Genomic DNA, 16663 nt, shown 5'->3' on the forward strand with positions numbered 1-16663 from the left:
GTAGAATGAAAAGCGGTGTACATTTGCAAATACTGTGCCAAATCATATGTGAAGAATGCAACAAAGATGCAGAATCATCTGGCAAAATGCATAAAGTTCCCTCAGCGCACACAACAAACAACTATGGACAAAAGTCCCTCTACTTCTATTCGAAGTGAAACTGATGAATCAGACACCTTATCGATAGCAACAGCTTATGGTCCTCCTGGAATCAGAAGTTTTTTTGACTCAATGGAGGAACGTAGTCAGAGAAATGCTGATGAATGTCTTGCTCGAACTGTGTATGCAACTGGTTCACCTCTGATGTTCACAGGAAATGTGTATTGAAAGAGATTTCTGAATGTTCTTCGCCCAGCATACACCCTTCCAACCAGACATGCTTTATCTACTCATTTGCTGGATGCAGAGTTCAAGTGAAGGTCAGGAAAAATCATAGAGAAAGCAGACTATTGCAATCATCTCTGATGGGTGGTCGAATGTTCGTGGGCAAGGAAAAAATAACATCATCTCCACCCCTCAACCAGTATTCTACAATAGCAAAGACAAAAGGGACAACAGACACACCGGTCTCCATTGCAGATGAGCTGAAGGCAGTTATCAATGACCTTGGACCACAGAAGGTATTTGCACTGGTGACAGACAATGCTGCAAAAATGAAGGCTGCTTGGACTAATGTGGAGGAGTCCTACCCTCACATCACACCCATTGGCTGTGCTGCTCATGCATTGAATCTGCTCCTCAAGGACATCATGGCACTGAAAACAATGGATATACTCTACAAGATAGCCAAGGAAATGGTTAGGTATGTGAAGGGTCATCAAGTTATAGCAGCAATTTACCTCACCAAGCAAAATGATAAGAATAAGAGCACCACATTGAAGCTGCCCAGCAACACCCATTGGGGTGGTGTTGTCATGTTTGACAGTCTCCTGGAGGGGTAGGAGTCGCTCCAAGAAATGGCCATATCACAGTCTGCCGATATGGACAGCTCCATCAAGAAGATCCTTCTGGATTATGGATTTTGGGACAGAGTGGTAAGCAGCCTGAAAAACCCCTGAAACCTATAGCAGTAGCCATTGCATGGATTGAGGGAGACAATGCCATCCTGTCTGATATTCAGACTCTGCTTGCAGATGTAAGAGAAGAAATCCGAATAGCCCTGCCCACTTCACTGTTGCTCCAAGCAGAGGAAACTGCAGTTCTGAAATACATAGAAAAGTGTGAAGACTTCTGCCTGAAGTCCATACATGCCGCAGCGTACATGTTGGACCACAAGTACGCTGGCAAGAGCATCCTGTCTGGTGCAGAGATCAACAAAGCCTACGGTGTCATCACTACCGTGTCTCGCCACCTTGGCCTGGACGAGGTCAAGGTTCTTGGAAGTCTGGCGAAGTACACTTCCAAGCAAAGGCTTTGGGATAGAGATGCAATATGGCAGTCGTGCCAACATATCTCATCAGCCATCTGGTGGAAGGGACTTTGTGGATCTGAGGCTCTTTCCCCTGTTGCCTTCATCATCCTCCAAATCCCTCCAACATCAGCCACCTCAGAGTGCAAATAGTCCTTGTTTGGGAACACACACACCAAAGCATGCAACAGGTTGACCAATACAAGGGTTGAAAAATTGGTGGCCAGCTGGGCAAATGAGGCATTTGGAGCCTGACAACAAGCCATCCTCAACAAGGTTGGAAAGTGATAGTGAAGATGAGGCCTCAGAGTCTGATGTTCAAGAGGTGGACATTGAGGAGGTCAAGGGAGAAGACATGGAAGCCTGAGAGGAAGACAAGCAACGCTTTAGTTTCTAGACTATCATTTTACAGATGTATGTTGAAAACTTTTTGGGGAGATGCAATGGATCATTGGGGATCATTCAATATTCCCTTACTTTTGTTGTTCAGTGAAACCATCCCATGTGAAGAGTCAACTCATTTAATTAAAGTTCAATTAGTAACTAAATAGTTATTTGCAATTATGTCTACTTATAAGGTAAAAGGTTTATGTTTCTGTCTCCATATGATATGGTAAATACAGTTGAAGTCGGAAGTTTACATACACTTAGGTTGGAGTCATTAAAACTCGTTATTCAACCACTCCACACATTTCTTGTTATCAAACTATAGTTTTGACATCTACTTTGTGCATGACACAAGTACATTTTCCAACAATTGTTTACAGATGATTTCACATATAATTCACTGAAATCACCAATCCAGAAGGTCAGAAGTTTACATACACTAACTTGACTGTGCCTTTAAAAAGCTTGGAAAATTCAAGAAAATTATGTCATGGCTTTAGACGCTTTTGATAGGCTAATTGACATCATTTGAGCCAATTGGAGGTGTACCTGTAGATGTATTTCTAGGCCTACCTTCAAACTCAGTGCCTCTTGGCTTGACATCATAAGAAAATCAAAAGAAATCAGTCAAGACATCAAAAGAAAAAAGATAGTCCTCCACAAGTCTGGTTCATCCTTGGGAGCAATTTCCAAACGCCAGAAGGTACCACTTTCATCTGTACAAACAATAGTACGCAAGTATAAACACCATGGAACCACGCAGCCGTCATACCGCTCAGGAAGGAGACGCGTCCTGTCTCCTAGAGATTAACATACTTGCGAAAAGTGCAAATCATTGAACAACAGCAAAGGACCCTGTGAAGATGCTGGAGGAAACGGGCACAAAAGTATCTATATCCACAGTAAAACAAGTCCTATATCGACATAACTTAAAAGGATGCTCAGCAAGGAAGATGCCACTGCTCCAAAACCGCCATTAAAAAGTCAGACTACAGTTTGCAACTGCACATGGGGACAAAGATAGTACTTTTTGGAGAAATATCCTCTGGTCTGATGAAACAAAAATATAACTGTTTGGCCATAAAGACCATTGTAATGTTTGAATGAAAAAGGGGGAGGCTTGCAAGCCGAAGTACACCATACCAACCGTGAAGCACGGAGGTGGCAGCATCATGTTCTGGGGATGCTTTGCTGCAGGAGGGACTGGTGCACTTCACAAAATAGATGGCGTCATGAGGAAGGAACATTGTGTGGATATATTGAAGCAACATCTCAAGACATCAGTCAGGAAGTTAAAGCTTGGTCGCAAATGGGTCTTCCAAATGAACAATGACCCCAAGCATACTTCCAAAGTTGTGGCAACATGGCTTAAGGACAACAGTCAAGGTATTGGAGTGGCCATCACAAAGCCCTGACCTCAATCCTATAGAACATTTGTGGGCAGAACTGAAAAAGCGTGTGCAAGCAAGGAGGCCTACAACCTGTTTCAGTTACACCAGCTCTGTCTGGAGGAATGGGCCAAAATTCACCCAACTTATTGTGGGAACCTTGTGGAAAGCTACCCAAAAACATTTGACCCAAGTTAAACAATTTAAAGGCAATGCTACCAAATACTAATTCAGTGTATGTAAACTTCTGACCCACTGGGAATGTGATGAAAGAAATAAAAGCTGAAATAAATAATTTATTCTACTTTATTCTGACATTTCACATTCTTAAAATAAAGTGGTGTCCTAACTGACCCAAGAAAGGGAATTTTTACTTGGATTAAATGTCAGGAATTGTGAAAAACTGAGTTTAAATGTAATTGGCTAAGGTGTATGTAAACCTCTGACTTCAACTGTGTATCCAATGCAAAAAAAACATCTACATTTAAAATGGTATTAACATTAATTTGCATACATTTCCATTAATTCACATATATTCCCACGGAAAGTTTCAACCTCTGAATATTCCCCAAAATGTGCATCCCTAGTAACAGGTGGACTCCAATCAAATTGTAGTGATATCTCAAGGATGATCAAAGGAAATGGGATGCATCGGAGCTCAATTTGAAGTGTCATAGCAAAGGGGTTTGAATACTGATGTAAATAAGGTTCTGTATTTCATTTTCAATAAATAAGCAAACATTTCTAAAAACATGCTGTCACTTTGTTATTATGGGGTATTGTGTGTAAAAAAATAGATTGAATCCATTTTGAATTCAGGCTGTAACACAACAAAATGTGGAATAAGTCAATGGGAATGAATACTTTCTGAAGGTACTGTAGCTTCACCTAGAAGGAGCCTGCCTCCTTTGAACAGGTGAATGGCAATAGCCCCCTCGAAGGGTGGCTTCTGTTCTATCAAACTGGCCACCTCTGCCGATGACTTGAAATCCGCAGCATCTCGAAGCTCACAGGTGTGACCCGCTGATTCAATGTGTGCCCTGAAATGAAAAGATTGTAGTTTACAGTTAGCTAGCACTATAGCTATATCTCGATGTGTAGGTTAACTGGATAGCTAGCTAGGTGGGAGCACTTCTTCTTCTATGGAATATGGGCACCATTTAAATGTGCATTCCGCCACCTACTGTGCGGGATGGAAACAGAATTCCCACCCCAAAAACGGAAATACTAGCAAAAAAAATGACTTAAAATAAATAAAACAACTTCACTGTTATAAAAATAAACAGATCTGTTCCCTAGAGGCTCAAGGGGAGCCTGGAAGGGCGGGCAGGCCGTATTCTGGCGCCAGTACCCCTTGCTAGTCTTCAGATGTAAAATTCTTAAGTCCTAAAAACATTTCCGCCACAGCCACAATAATGTCCACTTTCTTAGACTTCTTTGAGACTTGAGCCATACAGTTTATAACTGTGGCAATGAATGCCACAAAAATCTTCCTTTTTAACACAGGGTATCTTTTGACTGACAGCAAACATTTACAACAGGCTGTGGTGGATCCACTACCTAGGATTACTTCACTAGGATTACTTGTTTTCTCAAATCTTTTAATCGCCTCCGCATAGGAGATTTCGATTGGTCGCTCTAACTTTTGCCACCTCAAACTCCTTCACCCCAGGAACTCGGGATCATGATCCCCACCACAATTGCAACTCGTCCTTCTACACAACGTTTTCTGTATACTCCATCCGTCTACACACACTTGAAACATTGCCAAAACCTTTACAGTTCTTACACGGCAGTAGTTTGGGAACAAAAGCTCTTACAACGCATCTTACATAACCAAGCTTCACATGCATAGGTAGATGCTCTTTATCAAAAAACATAAGGACCGACAGAGACTTTTTTTTTTTTCTCCAGTCACCCAGCAGGTCAGTTGCCGGGCAACAACCACACCAGGAATTCTCTTCATGTATTCAACCTGAACATCTGTGGTCACCCCTGAGATGAGTCCTTTGACAGGTGCTCTACTCCGAAGTTCAAAGCACAAAACTTCTGCTGTCGGGATAATTTTGAGCCCACTGCAATCTTCCTCTGTTCTTCAGAAATACAATAAATCAAAATAAGACCACTCCTGGTCACTCTGACAGAGTCCTGGTCACTCTGACAGTCACTCGGACACTTTTCCCAGCGTATACTTCACCATTTGACACCTCAAACGGGTTTCCCACATACACATCCTTACTCAACAAACGCATCCAAAGAAGATGTGAATCATTATCATTCATAGACGTATCCTCCACTCTCATTTTAGAGAGAATTTCCTTTTAGATCCAGTTTTCAAAACTACGGTTGTCCATTCAGGACATTCATCTTCACCAACTTTACTCGACTCGCTGTTTGATTTGAACTCAGCATCCACTTCCGCCATTTTACTCCACCTCCAATCTCCTATTAACAAAATACTTTAATTCCTGTATTCTGTTATGTTCGCTTCATCGGCAGTTCGGCACTGAAATTTCTCCGGAAACGAACCCCCCTCTACCTCCTCATGTTAACATCAGTCTCTACGCGTTAATGTTTTGGATTGATCACGACTGATTCCCCGATGGGAGCGTTGATCCAGCTCATGTTATCCAATATATTTGACAACCAATGACAGGTGAGGTGGGTACTAACCAGAGTCGTGCATTTCGATAGATACATGGCTCTGGCACTGACCATTGAATGGGAATCATTGGCCAATACTGGGCATGTATTGCAGATCCAACATACTATGATTCCTTATTGTATGCTAGGTAAATTGAGCTCCGGTCTCCAATATTTAATGATCCACATGTTCCTGACAGTGAGCTAGCTAGCACGTTAACATTACTTCCTTATTTTCAAGACAACCCAAAAACTAGCTCGCTAACGTTACCTTATTCTCTCGGCTGTGGTGCAGTTTCCCGTTTTTGGACTGAGGCATGCAAGAAATAGCAATTTCATAGCTACACCCAGGGCTGTCTCTATATTTACAATTTGAATAGAGGTTCGATGTAAAAAGAATGTTCAATTAGTGTAGAGTTGCCTGAGTTACAGGCTGTTTATAGCTCATCCTGTTGACACCATGAGCACGTCATCGTTGGCACACGTGGGACTGTTTACAAATGACAGTCCGTCTTTCGTAATGTTCCCCTGGAAACGAGGAACGCTCTCTCTGGCCCCTCCAGAAAAAGCCTAGCGACCTTTAAAAAAAAAAACAATATAGCATATAGTTATTTATATGGCTATATTTATTAATTAGTTTCATTCCATTTGGAGTACTCTGATCTTCACTCATGACACTCTCTACTCAAAAGAAAGAGGAACTGCAAGCACCGCAGGATGTGTTAGCATTGAATGGCTTCCTTTTCGACCAATAGATTATAAGCATGTTACCATTGTGGCCAATGGAGCTAGGCTAAAATACGACAGTGGGTGGAATTAAGATGACTCAACTATGTGCATCGAAACAGCGCAACAACTGCACGAATCACAAATTTGTAAAATGTAGGGATTGACTGCCTCAGTCGCTCAAACTGTCAGTAGTGTTATGTGAAGTCGTTTAGTCTGTTTATGTTATTCGGGAAAAAGCACAATTTAGACTGCTGAAGGAGCTTACAGTCACGCGCCAGTGCTGTGACAGGCAGTGTGAGTGTCAGTTTCATTACAGTTACGGGAGTAGCTAGCTTGCTAGATATTCTATTTTCTGAACACATTGATTTAGTGTCAGGTCGAGCAAGAAAATTGTTAGGATAGGAGGCTAAATGGCAGACGTTGGAACGTGTGTCATTCATTAAAGGTACTGTAAGCTACTTCTCAGTGTTATGATGCGAATCATCTTTCTAAAGCTAGCATACCGATGTCATGAACCACACCAAACTTTGTAAGCTAGCTAATATTCCATGCCTTAGTTAGCTATCTAAGAAAACAAGTATCTCTTAAGCTGAACTGGACCACCCCGTTGTAGTACCTCCAACATCTTAACGACATCATAGCACCTAGTATTGTTGTATTTTATCATCCCGTGTTCATTTGGTTTAGGTTTGACGTTTTTCCAGTGAACATTTCAAGTCAACAAGTCAGCTGAAGATGGCCAGCAGGAATGCCAGTGAGAGCACCCCTCTTTTGGACAGCAGCTCTGTGACTGTGAACAGGCCTGTGTCAGTGTTCCAGGGCAGAAGACTGGCATGTGCGACTATTCTGCTGGCAGAGTCATTGGAACGAGTGGCATTCTATGGCATCACTTCCAACCTGGTCCTTTTCCTCAACAGTAGCCCATTTTATTGGGAGGGAACTCAGGCCAGCCAGGCACCACTGATGTTCATGGGGGTTACATACCTGATCTCACCATTTGGTGGCTGGCTGGCTGATGCATATCTGGGAAAGTTCTGGACAATTGCTTGCAGTTTGATCCTGTACTTTCTTGGCATACTGTTTTTCCCATTTATCGCAAGTACAGACTCCCAGAATACCCTGTGTGGTGATGAAATGGCATTTCCAGTGCAACCGGCTGAGTGTTTGAGCACAAACGGTACCCTTCCAAGCAATGTGACCTGCCCCACACGGGCACCTTACTGCGGGCCAGTGATCTACACTGCCCTTGTTCTCATTGCCCTTGGTGTGGGAACAGTGAAATCCAACATCACTCCATTTGGGGCAGACCAGGTACAGTATATCTTATGACTGAACAAAGCAACCTCTCTAAGATCTGTTATGGAAACTTAATGAATGCTCAATGTATTATGCTTAACACTGTTGCTAATGCGATCCTGTCTAACAGACTAATTTATAACACCTGAAAGGTTCTAACATGATCTTACTTTGGTCAGCCTTGTATATGGACTGGAAGGGTAATCGTGGAATAGGAAAAATGTTGATGTACTATGCCTGTCATCTCTCTATAGGTTTACCACGATCACTCAATCCGCAAGACCCCTGCTAGTTGTAGCCATTGGCAATTTGCATCATGAGGTTTACATTTGGGTAATGCCATCAATCAGGTCAACACACCAGTCCTCTAAGGCTGAGAAGAATGCTAGATGAGTAATTTTACATCAACATAGGAAGCGAAACTCACATGTGTCTCATTCTTTTTCTCATCGAAATTAAGTATTAGGGCTACTTATAAGACCCACCATGAAAGAGGGAAAGCCCATTTCAGTAGGAAATCTCTGAAAGGCGTCATTGTTATTCAAATCTAGCTAAACCAGGCTGGCCAAAATCGTTTTCAAAGAGGTGGTGACTTTGATTAGCACAGATTTCAATTCCATCGTCATATGATTTTCAATTGTTTTTGCTTGCCACATTTTTAGTGGGTGGTTGATTTAGACACTTTCATTTTGATTGTTAAATGTTTCATGTGGGATACAAAAGTAATACTGGGGTAAAATGGTCATGCCATTGAGTAGAATTAGTTGTTCATCTTCAAAACATTATTAGATTAACCTATTCAGTCTTATTGCTTTTCACAAGGTTACGTCCCCTTTTCTGAAGCATGGAATAGAAGGAATATATTAGCACTGTAGGCTGCATCACATGGTAGTTATACAATCTTATTTTATTTTACCTATATTTAACTAGGCAAGTCAGTTAAGAACAAATTCTTATTTAATGCCATTGAATGATGAGATTTACAACAACATGTTTCCTATGATTAGGCCTACTGTTTTTTTAGATGGCCATGCATGCCCATTTTGGGTCTAGCCTATTGAGTTTGATTATAATATTACAATACAGTTTTTTTTTCTAAAGGATGCTGATGGATTGCAGAGGTTGAATGATGATATTGGTTGCCATGACAAGCCCTTTTCCCTCACAGGTAAAAGATCGTGGCCCGGAGGCCACTCGCAGGTTCTTCAACTGGTTCTACTGGTGCATCAACCTAGGGGCCATCTTGTCCCTAGGTGGCGTGGCTTACATCCAGCAGAACATCAACTTCCAGTTGGGGTACATCATCCCAGCCGTGTGCCTGGGTGTCTCCTTCCTGGTGTTCCTGCTGGGGCGTACAGTCTTCATCAACAAGCCAGCTGACGGTAGTGCCTTCACTGATATGTTCAAGATCCTGGGTTACGCCTTCTGCACTGCACAGCCCAAAGAACCCAACCTGCTACGGTAAGAGGGGCCAGCCAAATCACCATTGTGTTGCTCTTACTTAGTAGTACTATATCAGTAGCTGGATGTGGGCTAGATCAAGGGTGTGAATGAGGCTGGGCTCTCTCTGATCTCGATGGACACCCAATACTCTTAACTTTATAGCAAACATCTTCAAATCTTCTTTAGGATAAAAAAAAGGCTATGTGCTCCTGTTTGGCTCAGTTAGTAGAGTATTGCGCTTGCAATGCCAGGGTTGTGGGTTCGATTCCCAGCACCCCCCAAATGTAAAATGACTAAGTCGCTTTGGATAAAAGCATGTGTGTCTGTGTATGGTATCTTCTCTGGGCCAAGATCTCACCACTAGGTTTTGCTGGTAGCCCTTTATGTTAAACTTTTCTTTGATCCCCAGCCTGTACTGTAGAAGTTTTTCTTTTTTTCCCCTGGCATTCATCATCATTCGTTGTGGAGGAAAGTTATTCCAAAGTTCTGTTGCTTGACTTTGAACCTAAGTAGCACTATCAGTCCAAAAACTTGACATTGAATATTTTAAGTTGGTCAATCCTGCAGCCTTTCAAGAATTCCTTGTTAAGGCTTTTTATCCAGAGATGGGGATTATAGGCTTTAGTACATCGTTTCTGCCCTTTCACTAGAAGTGCTGTTATTTTAAAGGAGAGACATTCACAAAAAAGTCTTAATTAAGTCTCTTAACTCCAGAATTTAGTTGAATTGTAGCTGAGATTGTTTATGGGATATTTATTAAATTGTACGGCCCTTATCAAAACATGGACTAACAACTTTGTATGTCTTTAAAGTTGTTAAAATGTGTTGTATTTCTTCTCTTATAAAGGGCTAAACCGACTATGCTGGACGGTGCCAAGGTGACATATGGAGGGAGATTCCCCGAGGAGAAGGTGGAGGAGGTGAAAGCAATGCTTAAAGTTCTCCCGGTGTTCTTTGCTCTTATCCCATACTGGACTGTATACTTTCAGGTGAGAGATTGATCTATTCCCCTCCTTTTGTTTTCATAGAACTAAGCAACGTGAATTACATCAGGATCAAGTACAGTAGGTTTTTTTCAGTGTTTTTGCAGGGAAAATGGCATCAGTTAAGAAATAGGAATTTTCTTTTCACTGTTCTGTAGATGCAGACAACATATTTCCTCCAGAGCCTACATCTAAGGATTCCTGACACCAGCACAGGCACCAACAGCAGTGACGGCACCCTCCAGGTAAACTCAAATTGAACCCCAGCTGATTTGCCTGCATGTGTGCTATGATTATTCCCACTAGGCAGAGATGTAATTTCAATCTAGTTTTAATTTACACTTGGTTGAATTGTCAACTAATGTGAAATCATCAAAAACATTCACCATGTCATTGGATCTAGGTTAAAACTTAGGTGGAAAAAAAAGACAGAATCCCATCCGTTGACGACTTTTTGCAAATCCAATCATTTTCCCACGTTGATTCAACGGCATCACATTTAATTGTTTTGTTGAAATGACGTGGAAACAACATTGATTCAACCAGTCTTTGCCCAGTGGGTAGGCAATGTTGCTCTGACCAAATGCTAGAAAGCATAGTCTGTCACATTTTGGGCATTACTCAAACTTGAAGGTTAAATATCACGTTTTGTGTGTTGGCAGACAGCCCCACAGGTCCAGTTGGCTGTCTCTGTCTAACCTGATTTAGAATGGGAAGGATTAGTTTCCCTATAGAGTAGAGATGAGTCAGTAGGCCAGTGAAAAAGCATCAGAGACAACAGCTGGAAGCAGTCAAGGTTGCTAAACCCCTGAGGATTAAATCAAAAGTTTGACCCACTCCCTAATCACAGATAAACACCCTGGTTTTCCGTTGTCTCTCGTGCTTCGGTCCAGACATTTTTTTCCCCTGGGTGATGCCTCTAACTAGACTAGGCCATATCTCTTCTGTTGTAGTGTGTGTCCCATTATCTCCCAGGGAGTAGCTTATGTGAAGTGTTTGGTTAATCCACATCACATACTTTGACTACAAATGGTTAAGAGACTAGCACCTGTTTGCGTTTGTTTCTACTTTTAGATTCAAAGTCTGTCAGGCATTTGAACATACACATGCATAGGGTGGTAAGGGAAGTATGTGGAGTAAAATGTGAACTGAAACACTTTCTCGTTAACCACACATTCTATGGTGTTAAAACGTCCACCATCTTAAAGGGGGAAATCCACAGTTGAAACCATAACAAAACCCGTCCCTGCCACTGTTTCGATAAAAAGTCGAGGGATGGGGCTTGAGAAATGTAACCACTCTCAAATTCCTAGACAGAGCTATGGGTGCAAGGATTGACCATCATGATAAACACTATAGTTTTAACCATGTTTTGAGGCAGTAGTGTTTGTTTACTTTTACTTTGTATACAAACATTGGAGACAAATAGTCCTATATTTTGTGTTCTGATGGGGTACGACTGTTGAACTAAGCTCATGAGGCATTTCTAAGTTATATTCTTCAAGATTCACTGGGTACGTATTAATTTTTATGTCCAACAATGTATGTAGCAACTGTAGGTCCCCCCCCAGATCTAAAAAGAGCAAACACATGCCACTAATTCTGTTTTTCATTTTATATTTCAATACTATCTGCCAAAACAGCTTTCAGGTGACATGGCCATTTCTCAGCAAGTGATTTTATGAAATGGTCTTTACATTCAAGTATCATTTAAACAGGAAATGTTGTTGTTTATTTTAATTCTCAGCATGTAGTATTTGTTTCCAAAAAAAAAAGGAAGTGCTTTTACCATACTCTAAGCAGTCATCAAATTGAAAATGGAAGTGAGATCAAATATCTTTACCACAGTGATGTTGTGCGCCTTTAATTCTGGAGATACATTTGAGCTGTAATTTACAGAGAATATATATTTTTCATGAAATCATATCCTACTCTGATGAGAGCAGGTAGCCAGGGTAAGCTTGGCAAAGGCAAGCAGTGAAGACATCAAAGTGGAAATGGAAGGTTTTATATTACTGGCCAGAATAATACATCAATCATTTAGTTTTATAGTATTTTCTTCCCCTCCCAGTTAGTGTTAATGTGTAAGTGTTGAGGCAAGGCCAAATGTGTATAGTAGAGGGGCAATTATGTGTATTCCTTCTGGTTCAATTACTTTCTTGACAATTGCACATTGTAAGGTAATGGGCAGAAATGTCCAAAAGTGTAAAGTAATTATTTCATTAATCCTAGTCTTCCAAAGTGCAGAGACTTAAGTAAAAACCAACACTCTCAAAAGTTTGTTCCACCTGTGTTTTTAGGGTCACTTCTCTGCATACTCAGTCCAAGGGAAGAGTAGCTGCAGGATGAAGAGCCATTCCACTGTCTGGGCAGTTTTTCTGCTTAATTAATACTTACCGATGTTAATGTGCTCCCCCTCTGGTCGCTACTGGGGCACCTCTGCCAATCAAACTAGACTCACCCGGGTGCAAATATTTAGCACACTTTCATGTTTTGGATATGATAATGAGGGGGCGCGCACAATGTATAAATTACCAGCGGTTAGTCTAAGAAATGTAAATTCAATCAGGGAATAAACGGGACTGTCAAATGTTTAAAACTAGATGGTTTGAGAGTTCAGGAGGCACTTAACATTTGAATTGCAAAATAAATAAGGACTACGCCTTGCTGTTTCCTGTAGCATTTTCTTTCAATTGTAGGCTACGTTTCAAATAAAACATTTAAAAAAAACATGTTTTCCATGTTGATTAATTTGTTATCCAGTGTATTCATATGTATAATTTCATAGAATGTTTTGATGATGATGATGATAATAATTTCTCCATCTCTGGTCTTTTGCTAACACTAATTGCTGCTGGGACAATATGTTACCCATGTAACTGAATTATTCTAATACATGATTAATTGTTCTTTAGAAGGTGTTACCAGATTTAGTTTGTGTGCAATAGATTTTGTGAGATGTAAACTATACTTTCATTTTTATTTGAATATATTTATTTAACTTGAGTTTTGGTTCAGTTTTAGTTCTGTCCAGCTGAGGGCGCCAACACGGTGTCAAGGCCATCAGCACATCACTCCCTCACCCCTGAGGAACTGGACAGGAGTGCACTGACATTCTCTATTGTTTTCCATGCCTTGTGCACTTCTTGTAAATAGTTTCTCATGTTTGTCTTCTTCTGGATTCCTGACAGATCACATTCCGCTTCCCTGCCGCCTGGCTGACAATGTTCGACGCAGTGCTTATTCTCATGCTGATCCCTCTTAAGGACAAAGTGGTGGACCCCATCCTCAAACGCAGAGGCCTGCTGCCCTCCTCCCTCAAGAGGATCGCAGTGGGGATGTTCTTTGTCATGTGGTCAGCTGTGGCGGCTGGTGAGTGGAGTGCAACAGCTAATCCTTACTGTGTCTGGCATGTCTTGAGAGCCTGTTATGGTAGATCATGCTAGTAAATCTTCAATTTAAACCACCCCACATCCTCTTCAACCCACAGTTTCACAATGTCACAGTCATACTGTTAACCATAATAAATGTCACACATTTCAAATGTCACATGTTTGGGAAAATCCCATCTCCTTGATCTCATCTCTCAATGAGATGTGTTGCTGTTCCTTATTCTGTCGCTGAGAAGATGTCAGGGTCAGGAGTCATGACTCACGAGGCAAACAGGACAAGCAAGCCAACGTTGCTTTGCTTTGCTTAAGCAGTATGTCGCGCATGTTTAACATGTTCAATGACTTTTAAGAAGGGAAAGGATAGCAAGACAGGGATCATTTGTAAAAATTCAACATTCGTACAACTGTATTTTTTTAAATGTAATTTGAGTGAAAGGGAAGTGGGATACCTAGTCAGTTGTACAACTGAATGCATTAAACCCAACCCCTCAGAGTGGTGCGCGGAGCTGCCTTAATCGAGCTCCATGTCATCAGTGCCCAGGGAGCAGTTGTTGTTGGGGGTTAATTAACTGCCTTGCTCAGGGGCAGAACAAAATTTTTATCTTGTCGGCTCGGGGATTCGATCCTTCAAGAACGATTCACACCCCTTGACTTTTTCCACATTTTGTTGTTGCAGCCTGAATTTAAAATGGATTAAATTGAGATTGTGTCACTGATATGCACACAATACCCCATAATGTAGATTATTATTTAACAATTTAAAGCTGAAATGTCTTGAGTCAAGTGTTCAACCTCTGTATTATGGCAAGCCTAAATAAGTTGCATGGACTCACTCTGTGCAATAGTGATTAACATGATTTTTGAATGACTACCCCTTCTCTATACCCCACACATACAGATAATTGTAAGGTCCCTCAATCATGAAGTGAATTTCAAATACAGATTCAACCACAAAGACCAGGGAGGTTTTCCAATGCCTCCCAGACTGGATTTGACCTGTTGGTAGATTAGTTAAAAAATAAAATTAAAAGCTGAAAGGACACTGAATGTCCCTCTGATCATGGTGAAGTTATCAATTATGCTTTGGATGATGTATCAATACTCTGTTGCCGGAGAGGAAGGAAACCGTTCAGAGATTCCACCATGAGGCCAATGGTGACTTTAAAACAGAGTTGAATGGCTGTGATAGGGGAACTGAGGATGGATTAACAACATTGTAGTTACTCCACAATACTAACCTAACTGACAGAGGAAAATAATAATAAAAGAACAGAATAAAATCATCCAAAACATGCATCTTGTTTGCAATAAGCCACTAAACTAATACTGCAAAAATGTGGCAAAGAAAATATATATTTTTGTCCTGAATACAACACATCACTGAGTACCACTCTTTGTATTCCTTTATTGCTCCCGGGTGGCGCAGCATCTCCGTGCAAGAGGTGTCACTACAGTCCCTGGTTCGAATCCAGGCTATATCACAGCCGGCCGTGATTGTGCGCGGCCCAATTTGCCCAGCGTCATCCGGGTTTGGCCCGGGGTAGACCGTCATTGTAAATAAGAATTTGTTCTTAACTGACTTAAAGGTTAAATGTTTTTAAAAAAGGCGGCGTGGGACCTGAGCGAAAACGTTTGGGGTTTAGGATTAAAACATTTTTATAGAATAGAGCTAAGCACAGGCAAAATCCTTGAGGGGAAACTGGGAGATATTTAGCAGGAATATATCGTAAAGCACAAGGCCAAATTTACACTGGAGTTTACTAAGACATTGTTCCTGAGTGGCCTAGTTAAAGTTGACTTAAATTAGCTTAAATCTATGGGAATACTTAAATGGCTGTCTAGCAATGATCGACAACCAACTTGACAGAGCTTGAAGAATTTAAAAAAGAATAATGGGCAAATGTACAATAGTCATCTCTCCTCCTTCCAGGCTTTTTCATCTTTAAACTTACAGTATATGGTGATTGGCATCTACACTTTCATAGTATTACCACAACAACCAGCAAAACCATTGTCTTTCAATCACCCACGTGGGTATAATCAATGAGGAGATGGCACATGGGTACCTGCTTCTATAAACCAATGAGGAGATTGAAGAGGCAGGACTTGCAGCGCAATCTGCGTCAGAAATAGGAATGACTTCTATTTTAGCCCTTGGCAACGCAGATGATCGTTGGCGCAATAATTGAATAACATGGATTTCTACATTTATTTTGCAACGCTCACGCACGCGATGTGTCCGGTCTGGTCAGCATGTTAGACTTACCCAAAAACGCTCACAGCTGTAATTGCTGCAAAAGGTGATTAACACATATTTACTCGGTGTTTTAATACTTAACTAATCAAGATTTGAGCGTTTTTATTTTTCATTAATAAATATATTTCTTCCACTTTGAGAGTTGTGTGTGGATTGTTGACAATAGGACAAATCCATTTTAATCCCACTTTGTAACATAACAAAATGTTTAAAAAGTTGAGGGGTGTGAATACTTTTTGAAGGTATTATATGACCAGCCCCACTGTCCTCTACAAAGGGGACCTGACCTTCACAGGGCTGTTTACCTGCTGCGGCATGAAGAACAGTCTGTCAAAGGTATTCATATTCTTTGCCTCAAAACACAGCTCTCTGGTTAGATGGTATCATACAGACTTGGGGGAAGAAGAAAAAAAGGTACTTTGTTTTCTCATCCTTATATAGCATAGGGGGTAGATGGGATGCCATGCATCTTCTACTCTGGTCCTGTTTGACTGCACCCATAGAGCACTGCTCAGTCCAGTTCCAGCCTGTGGATTATCTTTGAAGTAGACCCAGCCTAGTCTGTCACTGGCTGCTGCATTGATGTATTCAGGCTAAAATATTTTGATTGAGACAAGCCTTTTCTCAAATCAGTGGCACACTTGAGAACCAATGCACGTATTAATGTCACAAATTTTATTTGTCACATGTGCAGAGTACAGGTGTAGAACTTTACAGTGAAATGCTTACTTACAAGC

General features: G+C 41.1%; 2 protein-coding genes across 9 annotated transcripts in view; one reads left to right on the forward strand and one right to left on the reverse strand.

Moving 5' to 3' along the window:
• Nucleotides 1-6520, reverse strand: part of glt1d1 (glycosyltransferase 1 domain containing 1) — a 43780-nt gene extending 37260 nt beyond the window's left edge. The window contains exons 1-2 of one of the 4 annotated variants that reach the window (XM_029677909.2): nt 6098-6514; nt 4048-4223 (exon numbers count right to left, since the gene is read on the reverse strand). In XM_029677909.2, the coding sequence (XP_029533769.1) occupies nt 4048-4223; nt 6098-6165 (244 nt within the window). In that variant the 5' untranslated portion in view covers nt 6166-6514. Of the gene's footprint in view, nt 1-4047; nt 4224-6097 lie in introns of all 4 variants that reach the window. The other 3 variants (XM_029677907.2, XM_029677908.2, XM_029677910.2) reach the window with 3 other exon arrangements.
• The window catches only part of slc15a4 (solute carrier family 15 member 4), a 44582-nt gene continuing 33565 nt past the window's right edge, over nt 5647-16663 (forward strand). The window contains exons 1-6 of one of the 5 annotated variants that reach the window (XM_029677904.2): nt 5647-5839; nt 7243-7866; nt 9020-9312; nt 10142-10283; nt 10436-10522; nt 13469-13649. In XM_029677904.2, coding sequence (XP_029533764.1) covers nt 7291-7866; nt 9020-9312; nt 10142-10283; nt 10436-10522; nt 13469-13649 — 1279 coding nt within the window. In that variant the 5' untranslated portion in view covers nt 5647-5839; nt 7243-7290. Of the gene's footprint in view, nt 5840-6645; nt 7867-9019; nt 9313-10141; nt 10284-10435; nt 10523-13468; nt 13650-16663 lie in introns of those variants that run through there. The other 4 variants (XM_029677906.2, XM_029677903.2, XM_029677905.2 and 1 more) reach the window with 4 other exon arrangements.

Source organism: Oncorhynchus nerka, linkage group LG13 (genome assembly GCF_034236695.1).
Source record: "Oncorhynchus nerka isolate Pitt River linkage group LG13, Oner_Uvic_2.0, whole genome shotgun sequence".
Classification (NCBI taxonomy): Eukaryota; Metazoa; Chordata; class Actinopteri; order Salmoniformes; family Salmonidae; genus Oncorhynchus; species Oncorhynchus nerka.